The sequence below is a fragment of the Micromonas commoda genome, chromosome 4, assembly GCF_000090985.2.
Source record: "Micromonas commoda chromosome 4, complete sequence".
Classification (NCBI taxonomy): Eukaryota; Viridiplantae; Chlorophyta; class Mamiellophyceae; order Mamiellales; family Mamiellaceae; genus Micromonas; species Micromonas commoda.
The window spans coordinates 101318-124633 of NC_013041.1; the positions used below are offsets into that span (position 1 = coordinate 101318).

Genomic DNA, 23316 nt, shown 5'->3' on the forward strand with positions numbered 1-23316 from the left:
TTTTATTGAATTTAGAGCTTCGACGGGGTCTCCGGCTCGGGCTCCCAGAACTGGCTGTCCACGTACTTCTTCCAGTCCGTCACCCCCGCGGGCTTGACTCCCTGACCGTCCCGCTCCATCAGCTCGCACACCCTCGCCGTCAGATCGTGGCTCACCTCTCGTATGGAGTCAAAGTCGGGGAACAGCTTGCCCGCCGCGAGCTCCGCCTCGGTGGTCATCGCGCTGAGCGCCTCCGCTGCGGCTAAGAACGCGTCGTCGCTCACCTCCCTCGCCCCCGCCAGCACCGCCGCGTGGCCCAACGCCGGGAACACGTACGCGTTGTTCGCCTGCGCCGGGTGCAAGGTTTTCCCGCGGTAGGTCATCGCCGGGAACGGGCTCCCGGATGCGAAAACGACGCGCCCCTCCGTCCACGTCACCGCCTGCTCGAACGTGCACTCCGCTTTGGACGTGGGGTTACTAAGGGGCATGATGACGGGGCGGGGGTTTATCGCCGCCATCTTACGCACCACCCGCTCGTCGAACGCGCCGTGAATCGTGGAGACGCCGATGAGCACGGTGGGTTTGATCGCGTCGATGGCGGATAGCAAGTCGGGTTCGTACGGGACGTCGTGCGCGAACGCAACCTTGTGCGGCTGCAACGCGTGCTTAGGGGTCTGCGGCGCGTCCAGCCGCTGCTTGCACACCAGCCCCTTGCTGTCCATGAAGTAGCACCTGTTGATGGCGTCGTGGTGCGACATGCCGCGCTTCTCGAGGGCCATGGCGATGAGCTCGCCGATGCCCACGCCCGCCTCGCCCGCGCCGTAGAAGAGGATGCGCTGCTCCGTCAGGTCCGCGCCCGTCGTCCTCAAGCCGCTGAGCACCCCCGCGAGGGCGATGCACGCGGTGCCCTGGATGTCGTCGTTGAAGCACGGCTGACGGTGCCTGTACCTCTCCAATATCCTGAACGCGTTGGTGTTGCCGAAGTCCTCGAACTGCACCAGACACCGCGGCTGCCACGAGCGCATCTCGGACATGAACTCCTCGACAACCTCGTCGTACTCCCGTCCGCGCAGCCGCTCCCGCCTCAGGCCTTTGTACATCGGGTCCTCCAGCAGGGACTTGTTGTCGGTGCCCACGTCGATGCACACGGGCAAACACTGGTTCGGCCGAATCCCCGCGCACACGCTGTACAGCAGGATCTTGCCCTCGGCGATGCCCATGCCGCCCGCGCCGAGGTCGCCCAGGCCCAAGATCCGCTCGCCGTCCGTCACGACCGCAACCTTCAGGTCGTTCGCCAGCGACGGAGGTGCCCGCGACCGCAGCGCCTCGCCCACGCGACCCTTATCGTCCGCGGTGATGTACACGCCCTGCTGAGCGATCGGGAGCGTGTGGTACGTCTGGCAAGCCTCGCCCACCGTGGGGGTGTACACGTACGGCATGATCTCCATCGCGTTGTTCACCAGCAGTCGGTAGAAGACCCCCGCGTCCTCGTGCTGCAGCTGCCTGAGGAAGACGTACTTGTCGATGGCGCGCGATGCAGCGCGAAAGCCGTTGAGGGCGCTGAGCGTGGCGGACATCTTCTCCTAGCGCCGCCGCTCTGTCGCCCTGCGCTGGGAGCGATGCTCGCGGGGAAAAGCACCCTTCCGTTCCAGCTTTGGTCGATAATCCAGCAGGCGGCGAGCTTTTCGGCAGACCCGACCCGCAACGCATACGGTGAGAACGAGCGATTCGACCGGGTGATCTGAAAGCGACTTACGGTCAACATTGATCGATGACCCGCACATTTCATCGACTCCAACACCCTGAACGACCGATCCGGGAAATATCCCCGTCGTTGATCGGCGTTCCGTGATCATTGTGACAGAAGAGATCACAAATTCCACGCTGTCATCATTCGCCAAACACGAGAAACGTCCGGTTTCATTCACAAAACTGTTTAGTCCCCCGAGTTTCTGGGTTCTTAAACCGTGAAATGCGATCCAATAACACATTTTGAGGAAATGACTCCCCGAAACCGCGAGGTTCCGTGGGGAATGCGGCAATTTCATTGGACACGCGTCCAACTTATCCTGAACGATGGGAGCCTCTCAACGGGACCGAGGCTTGTGGCTCTGCTCCAATCGGGAAAAAAAGGAGTACGGACGCCCGGCGGGCGACCATAACCGCACGCCTCACACGCACGCTCGCGTCAGTGTCCATCGCACCGACCAAAGCACAATGGCTGCCGTCACCATGAACATGGCCGCCGTCAAGGCGCCCGTCGCCTTCGGCGCCAAGAAGTCCACCTTCTCCGGCTCCCGCGTTTCTGCCGTGGCCCCCAAGACTGTTGCCGGCGGCCGCGCTTCCCTCCAGGTGCGTAACGATTCCTAGCCCGCGACACGCGAAGATGCGATCCAACGGCGGTACCCGCGTCGCGTGGATGTGAAGCCACGTCCGGATGGCGTAATCATCGCCCGGACCGCGGCCTGGGCGCCCGTTCCGGCATCCCCGGATGGCCCTCCCACGGGTTTTTGAGGGTTCGTCGAAGCGGTATATCCGGATGCGGTTTCTCCGGACCGTGGAGTCCGCGGCGAAGGGGGCGCGATCTGGGCGACGCGCGACCGCGATGCGCGCGGATTGACGCGTGATGGTGCCCGCGGGGTGCACGCACTCTTCCGCGATGCTCCGCGCGCGCTTTAATCGCTCGTGCGGACTCGCACACGCCCTCGTCCGACCGGGTCCCTCCACCGCGAGGAGTGGATAGGGCCTGAGATACCTCCGCTGCAGCGGGGAAAAAAACACCACGATCCGTCGCTAAACTTTCCCTCGCCTCTGCCCCCCCGAACGACAGGTCATGAACGCGTCCGGCAAGGAAATGCGCGACCGCATCTCCTCCGTCAACGGTACCCGCAAGATCACCGAGGCGATGAAGCTCGTCGCGGCCGCCAAGGTGCGCCGCGCGCAGGACGCCGTGATCAACGCGCGCCCCTTCTCCGAGTCTCTCGTCAAGGTTCTCTTCGCCATCAACACTCGCCTCGCGGGTGAGGATGTCGACGTGCCCCTCTGCAACGTCCGCCCCGTCAAGACCGTGCTCCTCCTCGTGTGCACCGGCGATCGCGGTCTCTGCGGCGGCTACAACAGCTTCATCATCCGCAAGACGGAGGCTCGCGTCGCCGAGCTCGAGGCTATGGGCGTCAAGTGCAAGCTCGTGTGCATCGGCAAGAAGGGTGGCGTGTACTTTAAGCGCCGCCCCCAGTACGATGTCGTCAAGCGCTTCGACATGGGCCAGTCCCCCACCACCGACGAGGCCCAGGCGATCGCCGACGAGGTGTACTCTGAGTTTGTCGGCGAGGAGGTTGACAAGGTTGAGCTCGTGTACTCGCGCTTCGTGTCCCTCATCTCCGCCGAGCCCTCCATCCAGACCCTGCTCCCCATGTCCAAGGAGGGCGAGATCTGCGACGTCAACGGCAAGTGCATCGACGCCAAGGAGGACATCATGTTCACCCTCACCTCCGAGGATGGCAAGTTCGCCGTGAAGGGTACCCCCGTGGAGACCGAGGTTGCCGGCTTCGAGGGTGTCATGCAGTTCGAGCAGGACCCCAACCAGATCCTCGACGCGCTCCTCCCCCTCTACATGAACTCCCAGATCCTCCGCGCCCTCCAGGAGGCCCTCGCCTCCGAGCTCGCCGCGCGCATGAACGCCATGTCCACCGCGTCCGACAACGCCAAGGACCTGTCCAAGCGCCTCACCCTCGAGTACAACCGCGTCCGCCAGGCGAAGGTCACCTCCGAGATCATCGAGCTCGTCGCGGGCGCCGCCGCCGCCGCCTAAATTGGCGGCTCCCGTGCGGCGCACTAGAGGTTGATACGATGCAGAGGTGTTTCTTAGATTCTTTCGGCGAAAAAAGTTTATTAGGGCGAGGGCGCGCGGCGGAGCGAGTCGGATGTCGCGCGACCGGAGGTCTGGAGTTGCGCCGGCGAGCGCCGGCGAGTGATTTGTGGGTAATTAAAGGCACGGGTTTGGGTTGAGGCGCGCGGGCGGGAACATTTCCCGCGGCGCGTGCCTAAGCCCCGCCTTCGATACACGCATCAAACGGACATTTGATTGTTAATATCTAAATCAATGCTTGAACCGACTGTGACGCGTCCATCGACACGTCGCGGCTACGCAACCTTGGCCTTGGCGGGGTGTGCTCGTCGCGCGCCAAACCTTCGCGAAATATACGTCCTCGCCCGACGCTCCAGCGGCGTCAGCGCGACCGCCGCCAACGCCAGGCACCACACCAACGCGTGCCCATCCTCCACCGCGTCGTACCCCGCACCGAACCCGCCGTACCCGTACTCCGGCGACCCCGGCGCCATCCTCCACGCGACCGCCGCCGCCGCCGCGAGCGCCACGCCCCCGCACTCGCCGCTCAACCGGGTAAAGTTAACGATGAGGCTGACGATGGACCCGGGCACGGAGCAGTGGCGCAGCACCGCCAGCGCGGCAGTGGTGGACACGAGCATGAGGAACTGATTCATTCGCAGCATCCGACCTTGCGTGATGTAATTTCGCTTGACCAGCGTCTGCAGGAAAAACTCCATAACGTACGCGGCGTTCAAACCGAGCCAGTACAGCCGAAAGGGCGTCGCGTTCACGAGGCTAATACGTCCGATGGGGGTACCCCCAGTGCGAGGTTTTCGAAGGCCGTCGAAGCCGTCGATGGCCACGCCGACGTTCAACCCGTGCAGCATGAAGTGCTTGTAGAAGACGTACTGGTACTTCTTCATCCTGTACAGCACGGAGGTGACGCCCCAAGGGTCTCGGCCCTTCTTCGCGTCGTAATTGTCCGAGAAGCGGTTCGTGGGAAACGCGCCGCGGAACACCCACGGAACGGTCACCGCCGATAGCAGCGTCAGTCTCGGCGCCAGGCTCCCGAGGCTCATGTGCCGCCGGCCCAGCGCGCGGTCGCGTTCGTCGACGCGCGCGACGAGGTGCAGAAACGCGACCTGGCAGAGGTTGAGCGCCTGGTAGAACGAGTGCTCCAGCATCTCCTCAAAGGTGACCGTCTGGTCGGGGTCGAGCGGCCCGCTCGCCTTGTTCCGCACCCTGTCCTCCTCGTGGGCGTGCTTGAAGTCGTAGGCGGCGGTGAGGGTCAGCGTCGTGCCCGCGACGCCGAGCAGAACGTCGAAGGCGACGCGTCCGGGCCGGTTCATGGGGAACCCCAGCGCGTGGAACCACGCGCCCCCGGCCCCGCTCCCGGCGCGTTCCCCGTCGTCGGAACCCGACGACACGCGCGCCGCGATGTCCGTCAATCCCACGATGAGAACCGCGATGTACACCGCGCCCATCGCCCTGTGACGTCTGCCGTATCTCGGCAGGAACAGCCGCCCGAAGTTGGGCGCGACGAGCGTGATAACGAGTTCCAGGAGGAAGAGCGCCATGGCCGCCGTGGGTAACGCGTACGGTTGCGACATGAACTCGGCTAGGTGCTCTTGAAGCGCGCTCATTCTTCTACTATGTCTGTCTACGCGGTAACCTAGCGGCCGTCGTCGGCACACGGGGCCCGGTGACCCGTCCTGGGGCGCGCCCGCCCCGAGTGGCCAAGCACACCTTGAAAACGAGCGATCTGTCAGGTCGTTCTTTTCGCCCTGCTCGACAAGTGGCAAGTGAGGATTTGATTGCACGCGCGCCAGATCGGCAGCCGCGGACCTGCACCGCGCAGCCCCTCACGCTCTCCCGTCATCCGGTCTCGTCTCTAAACACGCGGACACGATGCCCAATTCGGTCGCCGTCTTCGCCGCGCTGGACGAGCTCGTCCCACCGCAGGCGCTCCTCGCGTTATCCAAGGTCATCGTCGCGATCTCCGATCTGGTGGCGTTCGCGCAGGCGCAGGACACGATGAGCCGCATCGGCCACCTCATCCTCTTCAGCTTCGTCTACGCCATCTACAGGCTCATCACGCACGAGTGGGTGCCCCAGGTGGACGTCGAGCTCACGAAGGAGGAGAAGGCGGGCTTGCCCGGCAAGCGCTGGAAGCCCGGCACGCCGTTTCCCAAGGATTTCATCCCGTGCTACGATCCCGGCACGCTCGAGATGCTCGGCCCCGACATGCCCGCGGACACCGCCGATCAGGTGCGGGTCAAGATCGAGCGCGCGCGTATCGCGCAGAAGAAGTGGGCCAAGTCCTCGTTCAAGCAGCGCCGCCTGCTCATCAAGACCATCCAGAGGTTCGTCCTCGAGAATCAGGACACCATCTGCAAGGTCTCCGCGAGGGACTCCGGCAAGCCCCTCGTCGACGCCGCGTTCGGCGAGGTCATCGTGACGCTCGAGAAGTGCAAGTGGCTGATCAAAGAGGGCGAGAAGTGGCTCAAGCCCGAGAAACGGTCCTCCGGTCTCATGATGTTCTACAAGAACGCCCGCGTCGAGTACCACCCAGTCGGCGTCATGGGCGCGATCGTCCCTTGGAACTATCCCTTCCACAACGGTGCGTCCCACTCGCGTCCTCGCCTCGTTTTCGTCTTCGCGTCTTTCCGTACCGTTCGTTCGCGCCGTTCGTTCGCGTCGTTCCAAGGCGCTCGTGGCTGACTCGTCAAAAACCCTGTTTCGTCCGCGTTTGTTTGACAGTGTTCAATCCGCTGCTCGCCAACGTTTTCGCGGGTAACGCCCTGGTCGTGAAGGTCTCGGAGTACGCCTCGTGGTCCTCGCTCTACTACGGTCGCGCCATCAAGGCGTGCCTCGCGGCCGTGGGCGCGCCGGAAGATCTGGTGCAGATCGTCCACGGCTACGGCGAGGCGGGCAACGCTCTCGTCACCGGCGGCACGGACAAGGTTGTCTTTGTCGGGTCCACGGGCGTCGGTCGCGCGGTGATGAAGGCGGCGGCGGATACCCTCACCCCCGTGGTCCTCGAGCTCGGCGGCAAGGACCCGTTCATCGTCCTCGAGGACGCCAGCCTCTCGCAGTGCGTCCCGATGGCGCTCAGAGGCGCGTTTCAATCGTGCGGCCAGAACTGCGCTGGCGCCGAGCGGTTTTACGTTCACGAGAAGATCCACGACGAGTTCGTGAAACGGGTGATGAAGGCGGCGAATCAGCTCAGGCAGGGTTGGGCCCTATCTCCGGGCGTGGATTGCGGCGCGATGTGCATGCCCAACCAGGCTGCGTACGTGCAGAGCCTCGTCGACGACGCCGTCGCCAAGGGCGCGGTGGTGGAGTGCGGCGGCGCCATCGATAAGGACGCCCCGGGTCAGTTCTACCCCCCCACCGTGCTCACGAACGTGACACACGCGATGAAGATCATGAAGGAGGAGGTGTTCGGGCCCGTGCTCTCGATCGTCAAGATTCGTTCAGACGACGAGGCGGTGGCGCTCGCGAACGAGTGCGACTTTGGCCTCGGCTCCAACGTCTTCGGCAGCAGGCGCCGAGCGCTCAAGGTGGGCGCCCAGCTCAACGCGGGCATGACCACCATCAACGATTTCTGCGCCACGTACATGGCGCAGTCGCTCCCGTTCGGCGGCGTCAAGGAGAGCGGGTTCGATCGCTTCGCGGGCATCGAGGGCCTCCGCGGGTGCTGCAACGTCAAGTCCGTCGTGGTTGACGGCATCCCCGGGATTCGCACGGACATTCCCCCGCCGCTGCAGTACCCCGTGCAGCACTGCGCGTTCCCGTTCTGCAAGGCGCTGTGCCACATGTTCTTCGGGCTGAACATTCTGGAGAACGCGCGGGGTCTGTTCATGCTCGTGTCGGCGATGATGATTCCCACGCCGAAGGTGCTCCTGAAGGGTGGAAAGACGGATTGATGCTGACTATTTGCACATACGATTTTAATCAAATAAATAAAATGCAAAATAAGGACTAAATTCCTGCACTTTGGTCATACGGCCGACGCAAATGTGAAGCGATCACCTCCTCGCCTGCGGCAAAGAAAGAATAACATCACCAGCAAGTACGTACTCGAGGTGACGGACATTCACAGGCGCCACCTTCGGAAGAGGAGGGCGGTCGTCATGGCGCCCTTCACCGCGTCGAAGCGAAGGCAGGCGAAGCTCATAGTCTACTGCGGCGTCACCGCCATGGGCCTGATCGGCTACGGTGAGTGCGCGCGCGCTCCGATCCCCATCGGAAAATCCAATGCCGCCCCTCTATCCGACACCCGCGTGCTCACCGAGCCCCGCCCCGTTCTTCTCGCAGCCATACTCATCAGCCTCCACGCCGCATCCGGGGGCTCGTGGGCGGAGGAGGCGCGCCGCCTCGAGGCATCGCGAGACGCGCACAGCGACCGCGACTTCCTCAGCCGCGATGCCTTCACCGGCGGGTACGGCGTGGACCGGTTCGGGATCGATCGGTCCGCGCACGGCATCGGCTCCCGGGGCGGCGTCGCCCGGCCGCAGTCGCTCGGGAACGACGCGTATCACACGGACGGCCAGATCGATCCGCTTGGCGACGACGACGCCGACTCGGACGCGACGGCGTCGCTGGTGGAGCAAGGGCTGATGGAAGAGGACGAGTTCGGGTCGCATCACGCGCTCGGACTCGGCTCCGGCTCTGGCTCTGACGGGGATGGGGACGACGACGACGACGACCGCGGCGCGGGTTCGTCGGACGAGGGAGACGTCGACCCGTCGCTCTTCGACGAAGATGACGAGGACGAATGCCACGAGTCCCCAAACACCGAGTACTGGGGCGAGCTCTCCAAAGGCGTGCTCGCCAACGGAAACGCCAACAAGGCGGAGACGGCGCGAGCGTGCTGCGAGTCGTGCAAGAAGAACGACGTCGTCTGCAACGCGTGGGTGTGGGACCCGTCGTCCAAGGCGTGCTGGATGAAAAAGACGACGACGTACCAGCCCCCGGCGTACGATCCCGCCAAGATAACCTTCACCTCGGGGGCGCTCCACCCCACCCAGCCGAGGTACGCAAAGGGATCCGCTTCAAGTAAAGACCCGCCGTTTTGCCTTCACACGATGATCACGAGCAACGGCCAGCCGTACATGAACTGGCAGACGCGCGTGTTTCACCAGACGTGGCGCAAGGCGTCATCCGCGCGCGGGTCCCCGCTACGACACTTCACCAGGGTTCTCCACAGGACCCGAGACGACGAACTCGTGAATGAGATTCACACCGTTCGGATCGACCCGACGCATCCCGAGTGCGACAACGGCTGCGACTACGCGGTGAAGGACAGGGCGCGCGCCATCGCGGAGTGGACCAAGCACCCGGACGCGCGCAGGTGCTCGCACGTGCTCATGGCCGAGACGGACTACCTCTTCGTCCGTTCGCCGCCCCCTAGTGTCTTACTGGACAAGGGCCACTCGTACGGATTTCTGTTCGGGTACATCATCCCGTGGCACGCGGACGCCATGCCGGCGTCGCGCGAGTTCAAGCAGTTCATGCAGCGCGAGGGCACGTGGCGCGAGGGGCTGAAGATCGAGGACGTCCCCCAGAGCGGCAACGCGCCGCAGGTGATGCACGCGGACGACCTGGCGAGAGTCGCGCCCACCTGGGCGGACCTGGTCGAGTTCGGGGAGGATAACGCCGTGATCAAGAAGGTCTTCGGGTGGGTTCGGGACATGTACGCCTTCGATTTCGCGCTCGCCAGCGTCGGAATCGAGGTGCACTACCCGCCGGTGCCCTTCAACAAGCTCATGGTGCAGCCCCCGGCGGATGTGCGACTGGGTGCCGCTTCGTTCATGCACTACACGTGGTCGCCGATTTTGAGCGATAAGACGGGCGCGACGCGGTGGAGGTTCGATAAGAGGCAGTTCCAGGGCGCCGCGGGGAGCAGTCCGCACTTCGTGGCGCTGGAGGAGCAGCCCTTGCCGCCGAGATGGGACCCGAAAGCGGGGTACAAGCTGCAGGCTGGCGAGGTTGTCACCGAAGAGGGCCTGGCGCTCATGACGATGATGGCCGAGGCTTTCAACGGGGGCGTCCGCGCGCTGCCGGGGAAGTTTCCCGAGGGGTACGACAGTCTCGCGGACGTCGTGAACGCGCGGACGGGCACGCGGCGATGATGCGCGGGCGATGTAGACTTAGCTCGACGTGTGGAAATACCAAACTCTCCATCAAATCGATAAACTCTCCATAAAATACTAAACTCGACAATAAGTTGTATAGTCAATAACATTAAGAAAACATACAATTTAGTAATTCGTTGAAATACACCGGCGTATATGGTAGACTAGTTGGTATCGTTGTCAGGAAATTGCGTCGACGTGTCCCGGACTGCCTGGTGCGCGTGAATAGGTTTTACCTAGGTCTTCCTCGCATTGGAGGCCCACTTCAGCGATACACTCGCTGTATCCATCCAACACTACATGTCTGGTAGGAAGATGGCTTCTTTCGCCCTCACCACCGCTCGCATGATTGTCGCCAAGCCCTCCGTGGCGGCCTCCGCGCGCGCAGCCTCCGCGTCCGCCGTCCGCGTTCCCGTGGCGGCTGCGCCCATGATGGCTCACAGCGTCCGCGCTGTCTCTCAGCGCGGCTTCGTCGGCTTCGCCGCTCCCCGCGTGTTCGCGCCCCGCCAGCAGCGCGCCGCCTTCACCATGGAGGCCGCCGCCGAGGACGGCGCCGCCGTCTCTGGCGAGGAGGGAGTCAAGCTCTATGTCGGTGCGTTCCGTGCCTTTTTCATCTCCGCCCGTAACGAACGCGCTCGCCGCTCCGCGCGCGCGGGTCCGTCCCGCGTACGCTTCGCGACCCCGCCGCCAATGCGCGTCAGCTTTACACGCGCCGATGGCGATGCTCAAGCGTCGATCGACCCTTCCGAGGCCACCGACGGCGCCCCTTCCGGTCGCGATCGCGGCTCCCCCGATCACCGATCGCGTAACTGACCTTTTCCCCTCAATGCATGCCCCCTTTCGACGATCCAGGCAACCTCAGCTGGGGCGTGACCAACGACTCCCTCGCCGACGTCTTCAACCAGTACGGCGCCTCCGACGTCACCGTCGTCACGGACATGAACACCGGCAGGTCCCGCGGCTTCGGCTTCGTCACCGTCCCCGACCAAGCCGTCGCGGATGCGTGCATCGCCGCGCTCGACGGCGCCGACGTCGACGGCCGCGCCATCCGCGTCAACGTCTCCGTGGCGCGCGAGGACCGACCCCCGAGGCCCGATCGCCCTCCCCGCGACGGCCAACGCCGCGGGTACGATTTCGACGGTCGCAAGGTGTACTTCGGCAACCTGTCCTGGGGCATGGACCACCTCGACCTCCAGGATCTGTGCGGGGAGTTTGGCACCGTGGAGGATGCGCGGCTCATCACCGACCGCGAGACGAATCGCTCCAGGGGTTTCGGGTTCGTGACCATGTCCACCGTGGCGGAGGCGGAGGAGGTCGTCAACCAGCTCAACGGGCAGGACGTCGATGGACGCGTGCTCCGCGTCAACATCGCCAACGTCGACAAGTAAGCGCGACGGGGGTAAGGTGACGATGTGACTGACGCGTTCCTTCGGGGAAAAATTACGGATATCATTGTTTTTTGCTAAGTAACACAAACGGGGAGACACGCGGTGGATGACGCGGCGGGGGAGGCGGCGACGCGGTTGTAGCTTATTGTCTTCTCTCACTGGCGATGCGGTTGCACAGCTTGTACAGGCGACGCGAGAGCCACGCTTGCAGGTTTTCGTTTGAACCCCCGGGACAATGCGTCCCGGTTGTAACACGAAATTTCAGGCTGAAGTTTTTCAACACGGTTTCGCTCGCCATCCTCAGATTGACCTCCCCGGCGCGTATCCGGCTGTCGTACGCTCGGGACGATGGGGACCAACGGCGCAAATTTCGCGTGGACCCCGTCGGTGAGCATGCTCTCGATCGAGCGCGTCGCCGGTGACGAGGTTGGGTGCTCCACGCCCCGGCGAGAGTCAACCGACGCGGGTGGTGACCTGGCGGCAACTATCCTCGGCCGCCTGTGCCTCGACCTCCCGGACGTCTTCGCGGGCGAGGTGCTCCGACGTCTGAGCGCGTGCGATCGCACGATGCTCGCGTGGACGTGCGGTTGCGTCAGGCGCGCGGTTCTCGCGTCGAAGCTACCGAGGTGCGGCGTGGTGAACCACTCGAGACGCGAGAGAGATGTCGAACCGCGCGATATCGTCGGGTCTCGCAACCACGGCACCGAGCCTCCTTCGGGGCGACGACGCGCGGACGAGAGCCGCGTGATGAAGTTCGACGAGCGCGACCTGCTAAACACTCCACGGCGCGTGCGCTGGGCCCACGAGCTCGGCATGCGGCTGCACTGGAAACTGTGCGAGAGCGCGTCGTCCCGCGGACGACTCGACGTGCTGAAGGAGCTGAGAGCGTTGCGATGCCCGTGGAACTGGAGGTCGTGCGCCGCGGCTGCGAAGGGCGGACACCTGGCGACGCTCGAGTGGCTGAAGGACAACGGATGCCCGTTTCCGTGGGACGTCCTCGTCGCCTTCGCGGCGGAGGGCGGTCACAGGGAGGTGGTGGTATGGTGCCGCGAGCGGGGATGCCCGTGGGACTGCGAGACGTCCGCATCCGCGGCTCAGGGCGGGCACCTCGAGCTGCTCAAGTGGCTGCACGCGAGCGGGTGCCCGTGGGACGGCGAGACCACGATGTGGGCGGCACGCGCGGGTCGCAGGGATATCTTCGAGTGGGCGAAAGAGGCGGGATGCCCCGGCCACGCGTGGAGCGAGCTCGTGTTTCGGGAGGAGCCCGGGCATTTCCTCGCGTCGCCGACAACCGGAAGTACGTGAGTAAGTACGGGAGTGAGAGTCGACGTCCGTGAGTCAATGTTTTAGCAGTCGTTTTTAGAACAATACTAATGTTAGGTGGTGGTCGTTTCATTCGTCCTAATGCTCGTGAGTTCAAATGGCAAACCCAGCCCCCGCGCGTCCGGGCCAACCCCAGGCCCGGGCGCGTGTGTGGTATGGTATGGTACATCTATCGCCCCGCCGTCTCCCGCGTCGCCGCGGCTCTCGTCGCGCGCGCCCCATCCATCTTTTCGCGCACGACGCTGTCCGGCGGGTTCACTCCCGCCATCGCCGCCTGCACCGCCGCCTGCGCGGCCGCCTGCATCACCTCGCGGTGCAACGTCGCCTCAACCTCCGCCGGGGAGGTGCCGAAGAGCGTCGGCGACAAGCCGCTCAAACCGCTCAGCGACACGCTCCCTTCGAGATCACCCTCGGACGCGCCGGACGCGCGCCTGTCGCCGCCGATCGTCTTGGGGCCGATGGCGCCGCTGTAGAACGAGTAGAGCGCCTGGAGGGGCGCGACGAACGCGGGAGACGCCCAAGAAGCTCCCCCGACGGCGGCTCCCCCGATGGGAGCGGCGGGGGACGGCGCCGAAGCCGCCTGCGCGAGACCCGCGATCCACTCGGGGGAACGAAGGAGCGCAGCCGCGGCGGCGGCGGTGTCCCGAGGGTTCACGGGCGGGGCGTGCATGGGCGGGGAGAAGAGCGAGTTGGCCCCCGCGACGTCCTGTCGGAACTTGACGCTCTGGCCGCCCTTTCGGGACTTTTTGCTCGCTCGTCCGTCGAGCTCCCCAAAGTTGACGGCGGGAATGGGCACGGGGGCGGGCGCGCCGCCGGGTCCCGCGCGCTGGAAGAAGGACGAGAGCCTGGACGCCGCCTTCGCGGCGTTGGCGTTGTTCGCCGCCGCAGCCTGCGCGTTGGCGGCGTCCCACTTCTTGTCCAGGGGAACCTGCCCGAGGACCGACTTGTGCTGCGACGCGGCGGCGGCGGCGGCGGCTCGCTCCAACGCAGCCTGCTGCGCGCCGGTTCCGTAGCCCTTCTCCACCGCCGCGCCCGCGGCGCCCTCCGCGAGTCGCTTGGTCACGCTCGTCGCGCCGAGCCACCTGAGTTCGCCTCGCCCCTTCGCCTTACCCTCCCGCTCGACAAACTCCAAAACCCCGATGCGAATCAGGATCGACGCCACGTCGTGCAACCGCCGCGCGGCGCCGGCGAGCGCGCCCGTTCCGTGCGCCCCCGGCGCGTCCGGCGCGGGCACGCCCCCGAGCCTCATCGTGGCAACGCACGCGTCGAACGCGATGGGCACGTGCTTCGGCGTGGATCCCACGTGCTGCATGAGCCTGCACGCGAGCGCCTTGAGGGAAGACGCGTCGCCCGAAGTATTGGCATCCTCCTGTTCGGCGGCGGCGATGACCGCGGGCGCCTCCTCGAGGAGCTTCCCGAGAACGTTGGCGACGCGCGTGGCGCCGTGCCACTTGCACGCGCCCTTGCTGATGCGCTCCGTCACGCCCACCGCCTCCAGAACGTTCATGACGTCGTAGAGTCGGCGGCGCTTGACGCCCAGGCGCTCCGCCAGCGAGTCGACGGCGACGTTACCCGCCCACTGCGCCGTCGACCCGCCGCCTTCCGTCTGCACGGCGGACACGTTGTTCTCGACGTTGGCCTCGTCAAACTCGGCGACGATGCGGTCGGTGATGGACGCGAGGGAGTGGTCCTTGCGGACGTACGTGGGTCCTTGGTTGGCGGCGGCGACGGCTGCGGATTTGGACGGGGACATCCACGCCTCGGCGGGGAGGGAATCCTTGACGCCCTTCTTGGACGACTTGAAAGCCTTCACGCCGGTGCCGGTGAAAGGGTTGGCGTGGCCCATGGCGACGCCGTCCTCGTCGTCGCTCTCGTCCGCGAGCGCGCGAATGGCGCGGTCCTTGGCGTTGGTGACGGGCGAGAAGAGCAGCCTGGTGGGCGCCAAACCCGCGGGGGAGCCCAGGAGCGCGCCCCTGGAGAGCGCAAAGTCCTCAGCCGCCTGCGCACCGCCGACGACGCCACCGCCGACGGTGTGCGCGAGCGTGGGGATCGCGGGCGGTGGCATCGCGGCGGCATCGGCCGTCTGCTGCGCGTGCGTGGCGACGGACTGGGCCCCCGTCCGCGTCGCGGCGTTGTTGTTCATCACCGTGTTCGGTCCGCGATCTCTCGCGACGGTAAACGGGGACCCGCCCGCGTTTGCGAGGAACGCGTCGGGGTTCGCAGCCTTCATCTCGCTCTGCTGGACGGCGTTGGCGATCGCCGTTCGCATGGCGCCGTCGCGGGAGCCGCTGCCGAGCACGGAGAGGAGCCAGCTGTGCGGGGAGAGCGTGGGGTTTTTGGACCCACCACCCGCGGCGGCGGCGGCGGACTTTGGGTCGTAACCGACGGCGGGCGCGACGGCGACGGGGGAGGCAGCCGCGGCGGCGGCAGCCTCGACCGCGGCGGTCTCGTCCTCGGCGCGCGCGTTGCGCTCGGCGTCAGTCTCCGCGCGCTCCTTCATCTTGCGCGCGGCGCCGGTGACCGACCGGGTCTTGGCGTGGACGCTCCGCGGGGATTTGGCATCCTTAAACGCGGAACCGAGGGACCCGAGGGACCCGAGGGACCCGAGCGAGTTGGGCGCGCCGCCCGAGTTGAGCAGCAGCGCAGCCTGCGCCGGAGTAAACTTTCCGACCCCCGCGTTGTTCACCGTGGGCGGGGGAATGAGTCCCGCATCCGCGGCGGCGGCCATCTTCTTGAGCGCCGAGTCTCCACCCGGCGTGCAAACCGGGGGCAGGTCCTGGCCGGTGATGGGCAGGGCGGAGGCGCCCCGGGGGTTAGCGAAAAGGTGCGACGCGCCGAGCTCGTTGAGCGGCGTGTGGAAGATGCTCGCGTCGAAGCCGTTCTTGTCGGCGCCGTCGGGCGTGCCGCCTTGAACTCCGATGGCTTCCTTGAAAAACGTCTCGAGCGCGTTGTGCGAGAGATCGTGGGGAAACTGCGCCAGCTCGACGGGCGGGCGGGGAAACGCCTCCGCGCCCCTCGGCTGCGAATGATGCTGCGAATGCGGCGGGTGCCTGATGCGCTTGGGGGATCGAACGTCGATCCTGTACGAGGATCCGCGCTTGGCGCCGTACGAGGTGGGGGGCGCAACTTGCGCGCCCCTCGCCGCCATCGGGTTGGCTCGAGCAAACGCATCCTCGGAGGGCGCCACCGGGACGTCGTCGGCGTCCAAGACGACGGGATTCTTCCACCCCGACCACGTATCTGGGATGTATGCGAGGGATGGGTATCACCGTGAGCGCGCGCGGCGTCGGTTGGTGGGTGGGAACGCGAACGGTCGCGGGAACTCAAACCGTTGGGCAAACGAAAGCGCGGATTGGATGGACGATGGGATGAATCGCTCTTGGGAGACGCACCCGCGAGGGAGCTTCGGATGCGGAGGCACGCCGCGCCCTTCGGCACGTCGTTGTTGGCGAGCACGCGGATGGGACCGGACACGCCGGAGCCGAGGAACTCGTCGCTCGTCGCGGAGAAGATCCCGAAGAGGAGCCTGCGGCGCGAGATGGCGGGGCGGGCGATGTCAGCAAAAAACGTCACGGCGCGGCGTGGGGAAAAATCCGTTGGACGAACCAAAAAAAACAACGGGCGAGCCGCGGCCGGGCGCCGGGCCGCGCCGGGCGCGGGGATGGCGAGTGGAGGACGCGGCGGGGTTTCTGCGATACGCACCTGAAGATCTTGCACTTGTTGGGTCCGAACGCCTGGACGTGGTTGGACGCCTCGTCGATGGAGATGAAGAGGTTGCGCGCATCCTTCCACTTGTCCCTGTCGTTGGCGGTTGCTGCGTCCGGGGCGGAGGCGCCCGGGGCGCCCTTCTGGGTCCTGCCCTGCTTGCCGAACCGCTGAATGGCGCTGAGGATCGGTCCCTGGCATCCCTTGGCGCATCTGCTGCGGGTGACGGGGAGCCATGTGTTGCCATTCTTGTCCGTCAGCGCGGCGGAACCGTTGGCGGTGAGTCCCTTGGAGGATTTGCTGCCGCTGGATGCCGACCCGCGCGACAGCGGCTCGGCGTAGACGAGGTAGATGAGCGCGCGAACGCTGGTGCCGTTGTACAGCCTGAGCTCGTACTCCAGGGCGCTGTCGCGAACGTTCTCGGGCACGTCCAGGCTGAAGCCGCGCTCGGTCGCCTCGTAGATGCCGAGCACGTCGCCGTTCGGCGCACCCTCGGCGGCATTCGCCCAGCTCCCAGCGGTGGCTCGGTCGAAGGTGAGCTCGACCTGATTGTAGGAGCGCTTCTTCTTACCGAGCTTGTAGGCGCTGTTGATGGGAAATCGAGGTGGATTTAGATGGAACGTCAGGAAGTATGCGCGAATGGATCGTTAAGACCGATACGGGACGGGCGGGATGCGCGCGGGCGGGGCGGGGACCGAGATTCGGGCGAGTTGGGCAGCACGGCGAAACATCGCATCGCGAGATTTCCCCGAGGTTAACGTTCGGCGGGACGCACCGGACTTCGTGCGTCTCCCTCTCCGGCTCGGTCCTCTCGACGAAGCCGTTGGGGTGCGCGGTGATGATGGGACACGGCACAAGCTTGGACATGTCCTCTTCGACCACGACCGGCGCGGCGGCGCGCGCGCCGCGGCCGGAAGCCGGTCCCGCCGGCTTCGGCTTCGGTTGCCCCGCCATTTGCTGTGAAGCCGGACGAGATTCGGGTCGTCGGCGAAGCGCGCGTGCGTGCGAGGCGACTGTGGTCCCAGGCTACCGCACGGGTGTTATCCACGTCACGTGGACTCTGATGCGTCTGCGCGCGCGAGTGTGACCGCCTGTCGTCGGTCGTGCGCGTGCGCGTACCTGTGTTCGCCCACGCGTGACCCAGGTCGCTTTTGCCTCAGCGGCTCGCCAACAACGATCAGAAACTCGTCCCTCACGGCTAGCGTAATGTCCGGCCGGAAGAACGCGAACGGTCAAGGTATCAGCTTCCTCATCAGCGTGGCCCTGACTGGTCGCCATAGGAAAAAACAACAAGGAGTTGATAAACCGTCGCGTTCGCCGTTGATTTTCGCCCCAAACGCGCGCGATCTTCGGCTAGGGACCGTTGCGGGGGCAAACGCGGGGTTAAAAGACTGGGAAATCTCGAGTCACGTCGCCGCGTCGGGCATCCCAACCGTCGTCGCCGCGCGCACGGGACGGAAAAACGTGACGACCGACCAAAGACACGCGCGCCGGCGCGGTCGGAGCCCCCGCCCCGCCCGCGCGCCGTCACGAACCGATCCCGCGCGCCACCAGCCCGCTCCCTCCAACGACCCCCGGCGTCAGCGGCGCCGCCACCCCGCGTTTCTTCGAGCTCTTCGTCTCCCCAGTCGCGCGTTCGTCGCGGCGGCCCAGCGGCCACCGCGGCAGCAGCGGCACCTCCCGCCGCGCGCCCTCCGCCTCCACCTCCACCTCGCCCTCGCCGCCGCCCAGCCACGGCGCCGGGGGTTCCTCCGCGAGGCCCAGCGCCAAACGCTCGGCGCCCGCCCACGCCACCATCACGCCGTTGTCCGTGCACCACCTCGGCGGCGGCGTCACCAGCGGCAGCCCAACCTCCGCCGCGACCCTCGCCAGCGACTCTCGCACCGACTCATTCGCCGCCACCCCGCCAGCCACCACCACGCAGCTCAGCGTCCTCGCGTCGCCGGACTCCTCCGCCAGCGCGTCGTTCGCCCACCCGACCGCGCGTCTCGTCCGTTCCTCCAGGTGCTTCACCGCGGCGGCTTGAAACGACGCGGCGATGTCGGCGCGGATCTTTCTCTTCGCTTTGTCTCTTTCCTCGTTTTCCCCGTTTTTGTCGTCACTCGCGGATCCCTCCGGAACCTTCGGTGAACGAACCGTGGGTGAAACCGCTGGGGTTTGACCCGGCGCGCACATCGTGGTGAACGCGGCGTCCCCGTCCGGTACCCCCAGGTCCCGCTCCACCGCCAACCTCGCCGCCGTCTTGAGCCCCGCGTAGGAAAAGTCGCAATTTTTTTTCTTGCGAAGCGGCACCGGAAACGCGTACGCCCGCGGGTTCCCCTCTCTCGCCAAACGCTCCAACGCGGGCCCGCCGCCGCCGCCCACGTCCAGCCCCAACAACCGCGCCGTCTTATCGTACGCCTCCCCGAGGGCGTCGTCCAGCGTGCTCCCCAGTATGACGTGATCGCCGACGCCCCGCGTTAAGATGAGCTGGTTGTGCCCGCCGGAGACGAGCAGCGCGAGGAACGGGAACCGCACGAGCTCGGTGCCGCCCGCGAGCCTCGCGACCAACCCGTGCGCCTCCATGTGGTGGACGGGAACGATCGGTATCTTGTGCGCCGCGCTGAGGTCCTGCGCGGCGACGACGCCGACGCGCAGGCACATGGAGAGGCCGGGACCCACGGTGACGGCGACGGCGTCGAGGCGAGACGCATCGACGCCCGCGTTCCGGAGCGCGGTCGTGACGACGTCGTCGATGGCCGCCTTGTGCGCCTCCTGCGCGAGGTTCGGGACGACGCCTCCCCACGGCGCGTGGATGGCGTCCTGCGACGTCTTGGCCTCGCCGAGGACGCGGCCGTCGCCGGTGACCACCGCCGCGCCGGTGTCGTCGCACGACGTCTCGATGCCCAGGATGAGGGTGTCCGCGTCGACGGCGACGGTGCGGCCGTCGGGTCCGAGGCGGTCGGGGGAGAGAGGGCCGGAGCCAAACCCGGTGGCGCGGCCAGTGAGACCGTCTATGCGCGCGCGTCGTTCCGAAACCCCGCCGGCGGCGAACCCTCGGGAGGAGGGATCCGGTCGGGAGCGGCGGGCGGCGGGGCGGTAGGGATTCCGGACCGCCGCCGAACGCGCGGGGGACGACGACGACGCGCGCACGCCGCACGGCGTCGTCGTCACCTGCGCGGAGGCCAGAGCGGCCCGCATCGCCGCACGGATATTTCTCACCGCGGCGGCCGTGGCGCGACAGCCAGCGCGCCTGGAGGAGTGCCCCGGCCACGGCATACCAGGATTCCATCACGACTCGCACGCCGCTTCTCCGTTGAGCCAAAGTTTTACTTCGTAAATCGCGTCGACGGACGCGGTATCGTTCGCCTACCTCCGGCGCATGACTATCTTGAGAGCGCCCGTGTGCGGGGCCGCCGCCGCCGCGGGGGACGCGGGGATCGCGTCCTCCTCCTCGTCGTATTCCTCCTCCTCGTTCTCCTCCTCCTCCTCGTCCTCGTTCTCGTCTTCGTCGATCCAATTTTCGTTGGCATCGTCGTCGCTGTCCAGTATCTCCTCGAACCTATCGACCGCCCTCGCCGCGGCCCTCCGCCGCGGAACGAGATGCTCCTCCTCCTTCTTGTCGTCGTCGTCTTCGTCGCTCACCGTCTCGCCGCGTTCCTTCCTGATCGCCGCGCGTATCTGCAGCGGCTCGCCCCCGTGCGCCGCCTGCCTCGCCGCCCTGCTCAACCCGCGGCAACCGAGCACGTCGACGACCCGCAGCGTCTTGTGCCGCGCGTCCACCAGGCGCTCGAGGGCGCGGTCGGTTATGTCCGCGCCCGCCACCCCGAGCGCCCTCAGGTTCGTCAAGTTGGTGGACAGCACGTCCAAACCCCGGTCGGACACGTCGTTGGCGTTCATGTGAGACGTCCCGAGCTCCACCGTCTCCTGTGAACATGACACGACGTCATTCTAATTGTCATTACGGAAAGTAAAAAAATAATAAACGCATCAAATAAACGCACCAAGCTTCGCGCCAACGACGACGCCCACGGCCTGTCCACGGCGGCGAGAAACTCGATCCCCTCGTCGCTCGCGAACCCCGTCTTAGCGGCTCGTAGGCACCTCAACGCGCCGAGCCACAACGAGGGTATCCCCCACAGGTGAACGGCGCTGATGGCGCACCCGGTGACGTCGAGGTCTTCCACGTTGGCGTTTCGCGTGAGCGCGTCGAGCACCTGTGAACAAAACACGACGTCAGTCAAATTGCCCATACTGGTAATACTGGTACGAAAATAAAAAATAAACTCACGAAGGCGTCGACGTAGGAGGGCGTGAGGGAGTGACCGGTGCTGTGCGTGCGCGTCGCGGCGCCCACGTGCAGGGTTTTCAGGTTTTGCCACCCGGGGACGTCTCCGGCGAACGCGGCGCCCTGCGCGTTCGGTACGGTCGACCAGCCGCTCGCGCCGCCAAAGCCGTTGAGAAAGAGCGTCTCGATGTTCGGGCACGACCGCTGGAGCTCGAGCCAAGGGAGGTTCTGGTGGTGCATCCCGCTGTGACTGAGGTTCAGGTGACGCAACGCCAGGCCGCAGCACTTGTGCAGGTTGCGGATGAACCCGCGGTCGAGGCCGGTGACGTCGGCGACGCTCAGTCTGGCGAGCTTGTCGGTGAGCATCCCGGACACGAGCTGGTTTGTGGCGCCCATCGATCGCTGCTTCACGCGGTCCAGCGTCAGCTCCGTCAGACGCTCGCCGAGCGGTTTCATCCCGGCCAGGGTCATCTTCGACGTCCCGCTGACGTCCAACGACACGAGCTCCGGGCAGTGCTGGTGCAGCGCGCGGAGTGAGGCGTCGGTCAGGACGGCGCAGTCCGCGAGCGACAGAGACGTGAGCCGCGCCCAGTCGCCGTTGGCGCAGTACCGGCGTACGATCGCGTCGGAGGGGCGCGCCCAACCGTAGGAGAGGTCCACGACTCGCCAGAGCGCCCTCGGATCGCTGGCGACCGCGTGTCTCCACCCGCGGCAGACGGACGCGACGCGCGGGACGGTGGGCACTGCTCCCAGCCTGTGCGTCTCGCGACTCGGGTCCTCCGCGTCGTCCGCGGGCAACTCCGCGATCCTCTGCATGACGAGCACGAGGATCTCGGAGGGCAGGTCGGCCCAGTCGAGACGCGCGCGCTTCATGGCCCTCGCCTCCTCTCGACTCGCCGCGGCCCGCTCCCTCTTGAGCCGCGCGGCGCGTTGGGCCATGGTCTCCTCCGCCAACTCCAAAGCGTCCATCGCGCCCTAATCTACCCAGTCGCAGGGGCTAGTTGCTGCGCTTCCAGAACGGCACCTTCTCGCTGTGCCTCTTTCGTTCGACGTCGTGCGGTGCCGTGTGGTTCGTGATGCCGTAGACGTAGTAGATGGCGGCGAAGGCGCACGCGGCTGCGACGGGGCCGGTCTTGATGGCCCCGGGCGGCGGACGCGGCTGGCGCGCGCTCATCGGGCTCTGAAATATTGCAACGGCACCAGTTTCAGCAGTTCACAGCTTCAGTTCCTGGTTCGTTGAATTCATCGGACTTGTCCGATCTGGAGCCGGAGCGTCATCACTCGGAGGAACACCAACCATGGCCGCGACCCTAGCGCCGGGCGCGGCTCGCGCGGCGCCGTCCGCGCGTCCCACGCCCGCACGCGCGCTCAAACCGCGCGCGTCATCCTCCGGGAACGCCCACGCGCGTCTCGGCCGCGTCGACGTCCGCGCGAGGGCCACGTCGACGACGGACGCCTCGCAAGCCTCGGTGAGCGCCGCGAAGCGCGCGCTTTACGACGCGGTGGAAGGGACGTACCGGGGCGCGGGGGCGTCGGCGAGCGAGCGCGCGGCGGTGGAGGAGGCGCAGGTGGCGCTGGAGACCCTCGACGTCGCCGGTGCCGCGGACATCGATCTGGAGCTGTTATCCGGCAAGTGGAGGCTGGTGTACACGACCGCGGCGGATGTGCTTTCGGTGCTGCGCATACAGCGGGACCTCGGCCCGCTCTCGCCCGTCGAGGTGGGCGACATCTTCCAGTCCTTCACCGCGGACGGGCGCATCGAGAACGAGATCAGGCTTTCGGTGCCCTTCCTGCTGGCGCCGGCGACGATGGGCACAGACGGCGGTGTCGCGCTCAAGGTTGACGCCGACTACGCAAAGTGCGGCGCGAGGACGCTGTCGCTGACGTTCCAGGAGGCGAGGGTGACGGAGGTTCGCATATCCGACCTCGCCGAGACTCTCATCGCCCCCGCGCTGCTGCCGAGGGGTTCGATCAACCACCAGATCTTGCTGGCGATCAAGGAACTGGAGCTGAGGTTCCCGCTGCGAGGCGCGGTGACCGCGATGGGGGGACCGGCGACGGGTGGACCGGCGCGCGGCGGCGACGACGGCGGCGGCGGATCTAGGGCTCGTTCGGGGGGGGCGGCGGTGGGGGCGTACCTTCTGAGCTACCTGGACGAGACGACGCTGATCGGAAGGGCGAGCGGGAGCGGTGGGACGTTCGTGTTCGAGCGCGCGTCTGGAGGACCACAGCGTAGTTAGTCATAGACGAAAATGATTCACCTTTGGGGCGAATGCGCGGTCTTTATGCGCTATGGCGGTACAGTCTGACAGTATGGAAACGACGAAAAACGAAGCGGATTTTGTGTGATTTTGTTTTTTGGACAGAATCAGAAGCCGAAGAGAGGCATGCCGTGATTGCGCACACCCAAAACCCGCGGTGATTTCTGCCTCTGAACGCCCGAAGAAGGAAATGGAGTCATTTCCAAAAGATTCAGGCCAAGCAAGCCGAAATCCTGTCCTTATTGGCCGGGGGATCGAGATTTTTCGCAAAAAGACACGGTCAAAAAGACACGTTGGCAATTTCCTTTATCGTCTCGAGGTATCGAGACAACTTGACGAGTCCTGACCCAACACAAAATCTGACGAAATCCGCTACGCCTGAAGATTTGGCAACTTGCACTTTTCACCCCAACATTTGGGGGTG

General features: G+C 65.9%; 12 protein-coding genes across 12 annotated transcripts; 6 read left to right on the forward strand and 6 right to left on the reverse strand.

Moving 5' to 3' along the window:
• Window positions 1–11: 11 nt before the first annotated feature.
• MICPUN_81102 (NADP dependent malic enzyme, cytosolic) lies at window positions 12–1556 on the reverse strand (the record flags this gene model as incomplete). The annotated part of the gene is made up of 1 exon (XM_002501551.1): window positions 12–1556. One exon carries the CDS (start codon window positions 1554–1556, stop codon window positions 12–14), a length of 1545 nt encoding a protein of 514 aa, XP_002501597.1.
• Window positions 1557–2812: 1256 nt separating this feature from the next.
• ATPC (H+-or Na+-translocating f-type, v-type and A-type ATPase superfamily) lies at window positions 2813–3790 on the forward strand (the record flags this gene model as incomplete). Its single annotated transcript, XM_002501173.1, has 1 exon — window positions 2813–3790. The coding sequence occupies one exon, from the start codon at window positions 2813–2815 to the stop codon at window positions 3788–3790; it is 978 nt and encodes a 325-aa protein (XP_002501219.1).
• Window positions 3791–4122: 332 nt separating this feature from the next.
• Window positions 4123–5451, reverse strand: MICPUN_57524 (predicted protein; the record flags this gene model as incomplete). The annotated part of the gene is made up of 1 exon (XM_002501552.1): window positions 4123–5451. One exon carries the CDS (start codon window positions 5449–5451, stop codon window positions 4123–4125), a length of 1329 nt encoding a protein of 442 aa, XP_002501598.1.
• A 391-nt stretch (window positions 5452–5842) lies between these two features.
• MICPUN_81136 (aldehyde dehydrogenase) lies at window positions 5843–7737 on the forward strand (the record flags this gene model as incomplete). Its single annotated transcript, XM_002501174.1, has 2 exons — window positions 5843–6428; window positions 6569–7737. The coding sequence occupies 2 exons, from the start codon at window positions 5843–5845 to the stop codon at window positions 7735–7737; spliced, it is 1755 nt and encodes a 584-aa protein (XP_002501220.1).
• Window positions 7738–9381: 1644 nt separating this feature from the next.
• Window positions 9382–9699, forward strand: MICPUN_73241 (predicted protein; the record flags this gene model as incomplete). The annotated part of the gene is made up of 1 exon (XM_002501175.1): window positions 9382–9699. A coding segment is annotated over one exon (318 nt), but the record flags the coding sequence as incomplete, so codon positions are not given.
• Window positions 9700–10405: 706 nt separating this feature from the next.
• On the forward strand, window positions 10406–11461 carry MICPUN_108032 (predicted protein). The gene is made up of 2 exons (XM_002501176.1): window positions 10406–10540; window positions 10801–11461. The coding sequence occupies exons 1-2, from the start codon at window positions 10477–10479 to the stop codon at window positions 11334–11336; spliced, it is 600 nt and encodes a 199-aa protein (XP_002501222.1). The 5' UTR covers window positions 10406–10476; the 3' UTR covers window positions 11337–11461.
• A 223-nt stretch (window positions 11462–11684) lies between these two features.
• MICPUN_57528 (predicted protein) lies at window positions 11685–12641 on the forward strand (the record flags this gene model as incomplete). The annotated part of the gene is made up of 1 exon (XM_002501177.1): window positions 11685–12641. One exon carries the CDS (start codon window positions 11685–11687, stop codon window positions 12639–12641), a length of 957 nt encoding a protein of 318 aa, XP_002501223.1.
• Window positions 12642–12828: 187 nt separating this feature from the next.
• Window positions 12829–17318, reverse strand: MICPUN_99850 (predicted protein; the record flags this gene model as incomplete). Its single annotated transcript, XM_002501553.1, has 4 exons — window positions 12829–15899; window positions 16052–16185; window positions 16362–16949; window positions 17140–17318. The coding sequence occupies 4 exons, from the start codon at window positions 17316–17318 to the stop codon at window positions 12829–12831; spliced, it is 3972 nt and encodes a 1323-aa protein (XP_002501599.1).
• An 842-nt stretch (window positions 17319–18160) lies between these two features.
• MICPUN_69157 (predicted protein) lies at window positions 18161–19283 on the reverse strand (the record flags this gene model as incomplete). Its single annotated transcript, XM_002501554.1, has 2 exons — window positions 18161–18435; window positions 18538–19283. Coding segments are annotated over 2 exons (1021 nt in total), but the record flags the coding sequence as incomplete, so codon positions are not given.
• Window positions 19284–19712: 429 nt separating this feature from the next.
• Window positions 19713–21570, reverse strand: MICPUN_57531 (predicted protein; the record flags this gene model as incomplete). The annotated part of the gene is made up of 3 exons (XM_002501555.1): window positions 19713–20270; window positions 20348–20560; window positions 20635–21570. The coding sequence occupies 3 exons, from the start codon at window positions 21568–21570 to the stop codon at window positions 19713–19715; spliced, it is 1707 nt and encodes a 568-aa protein (XP_002501601.1).
• A 58-nt stretch (window positions 21571–21628) lies between these two features.
• MICPUN_57532 (predicted protein) lies at window positions 21629–21805 on the reverse strand (the record flags this gene model as incomplete). The annotated part of the gene is made up of 1 exon (XM_002501556.1): window positions 21629–21805. One exon carries the CDS (start codon window positions 21803–21805, stop codon window positions 21629–21631), a length of 177 nt encoding a protein of 58 aa, XP_002501602.1.
• A 115-nt stretch (window positions 21806–21920) lies between these two features.
• On the forward strand, window positions 21921–22902 carry MICPUN_108033 (predicted protein). The gene has a single exon (XM_002501178.1). It carries the CDS (start codon window positions 21930–21932, stop codon window positions 22869–22871), a length of 942 nt encoding a protein of 313 aa, XP_002501224.1. The 5' UTR covers window positions 21921–21929; the 3' UTR covers window positions 22872–22902.
• The last annotated feature ends 414 nt before the right edge of the window (window positions 22903–23316 follow it).

Excerpts from the sequence above, each read along its gene's own strand:
- MICPUN_108033 (XM_002501178.1), top strand. The coding sequence starts at position 21,930 with ATGGCCGCGACCCTAGCGCCGGGCGCGGCTCGCGCGGCGCCGTCCGCG.
- MICPUN_108032 (XM_002501176.1), top strand. The coding sequence starts at position 10,477 with ATGGAGGCCGCCGCCGAGGACGGCGCCGCCGTCTCTGGCGAGGAGGGA. Across the intron at positions 10,541-10,800 it reads GGGAGTCAAGCTCTATGTCG|GCAACCTCAGCTGGGGCGTG; the intron begins GTGCGTTCCGTG and ends TCGACGATCCAG.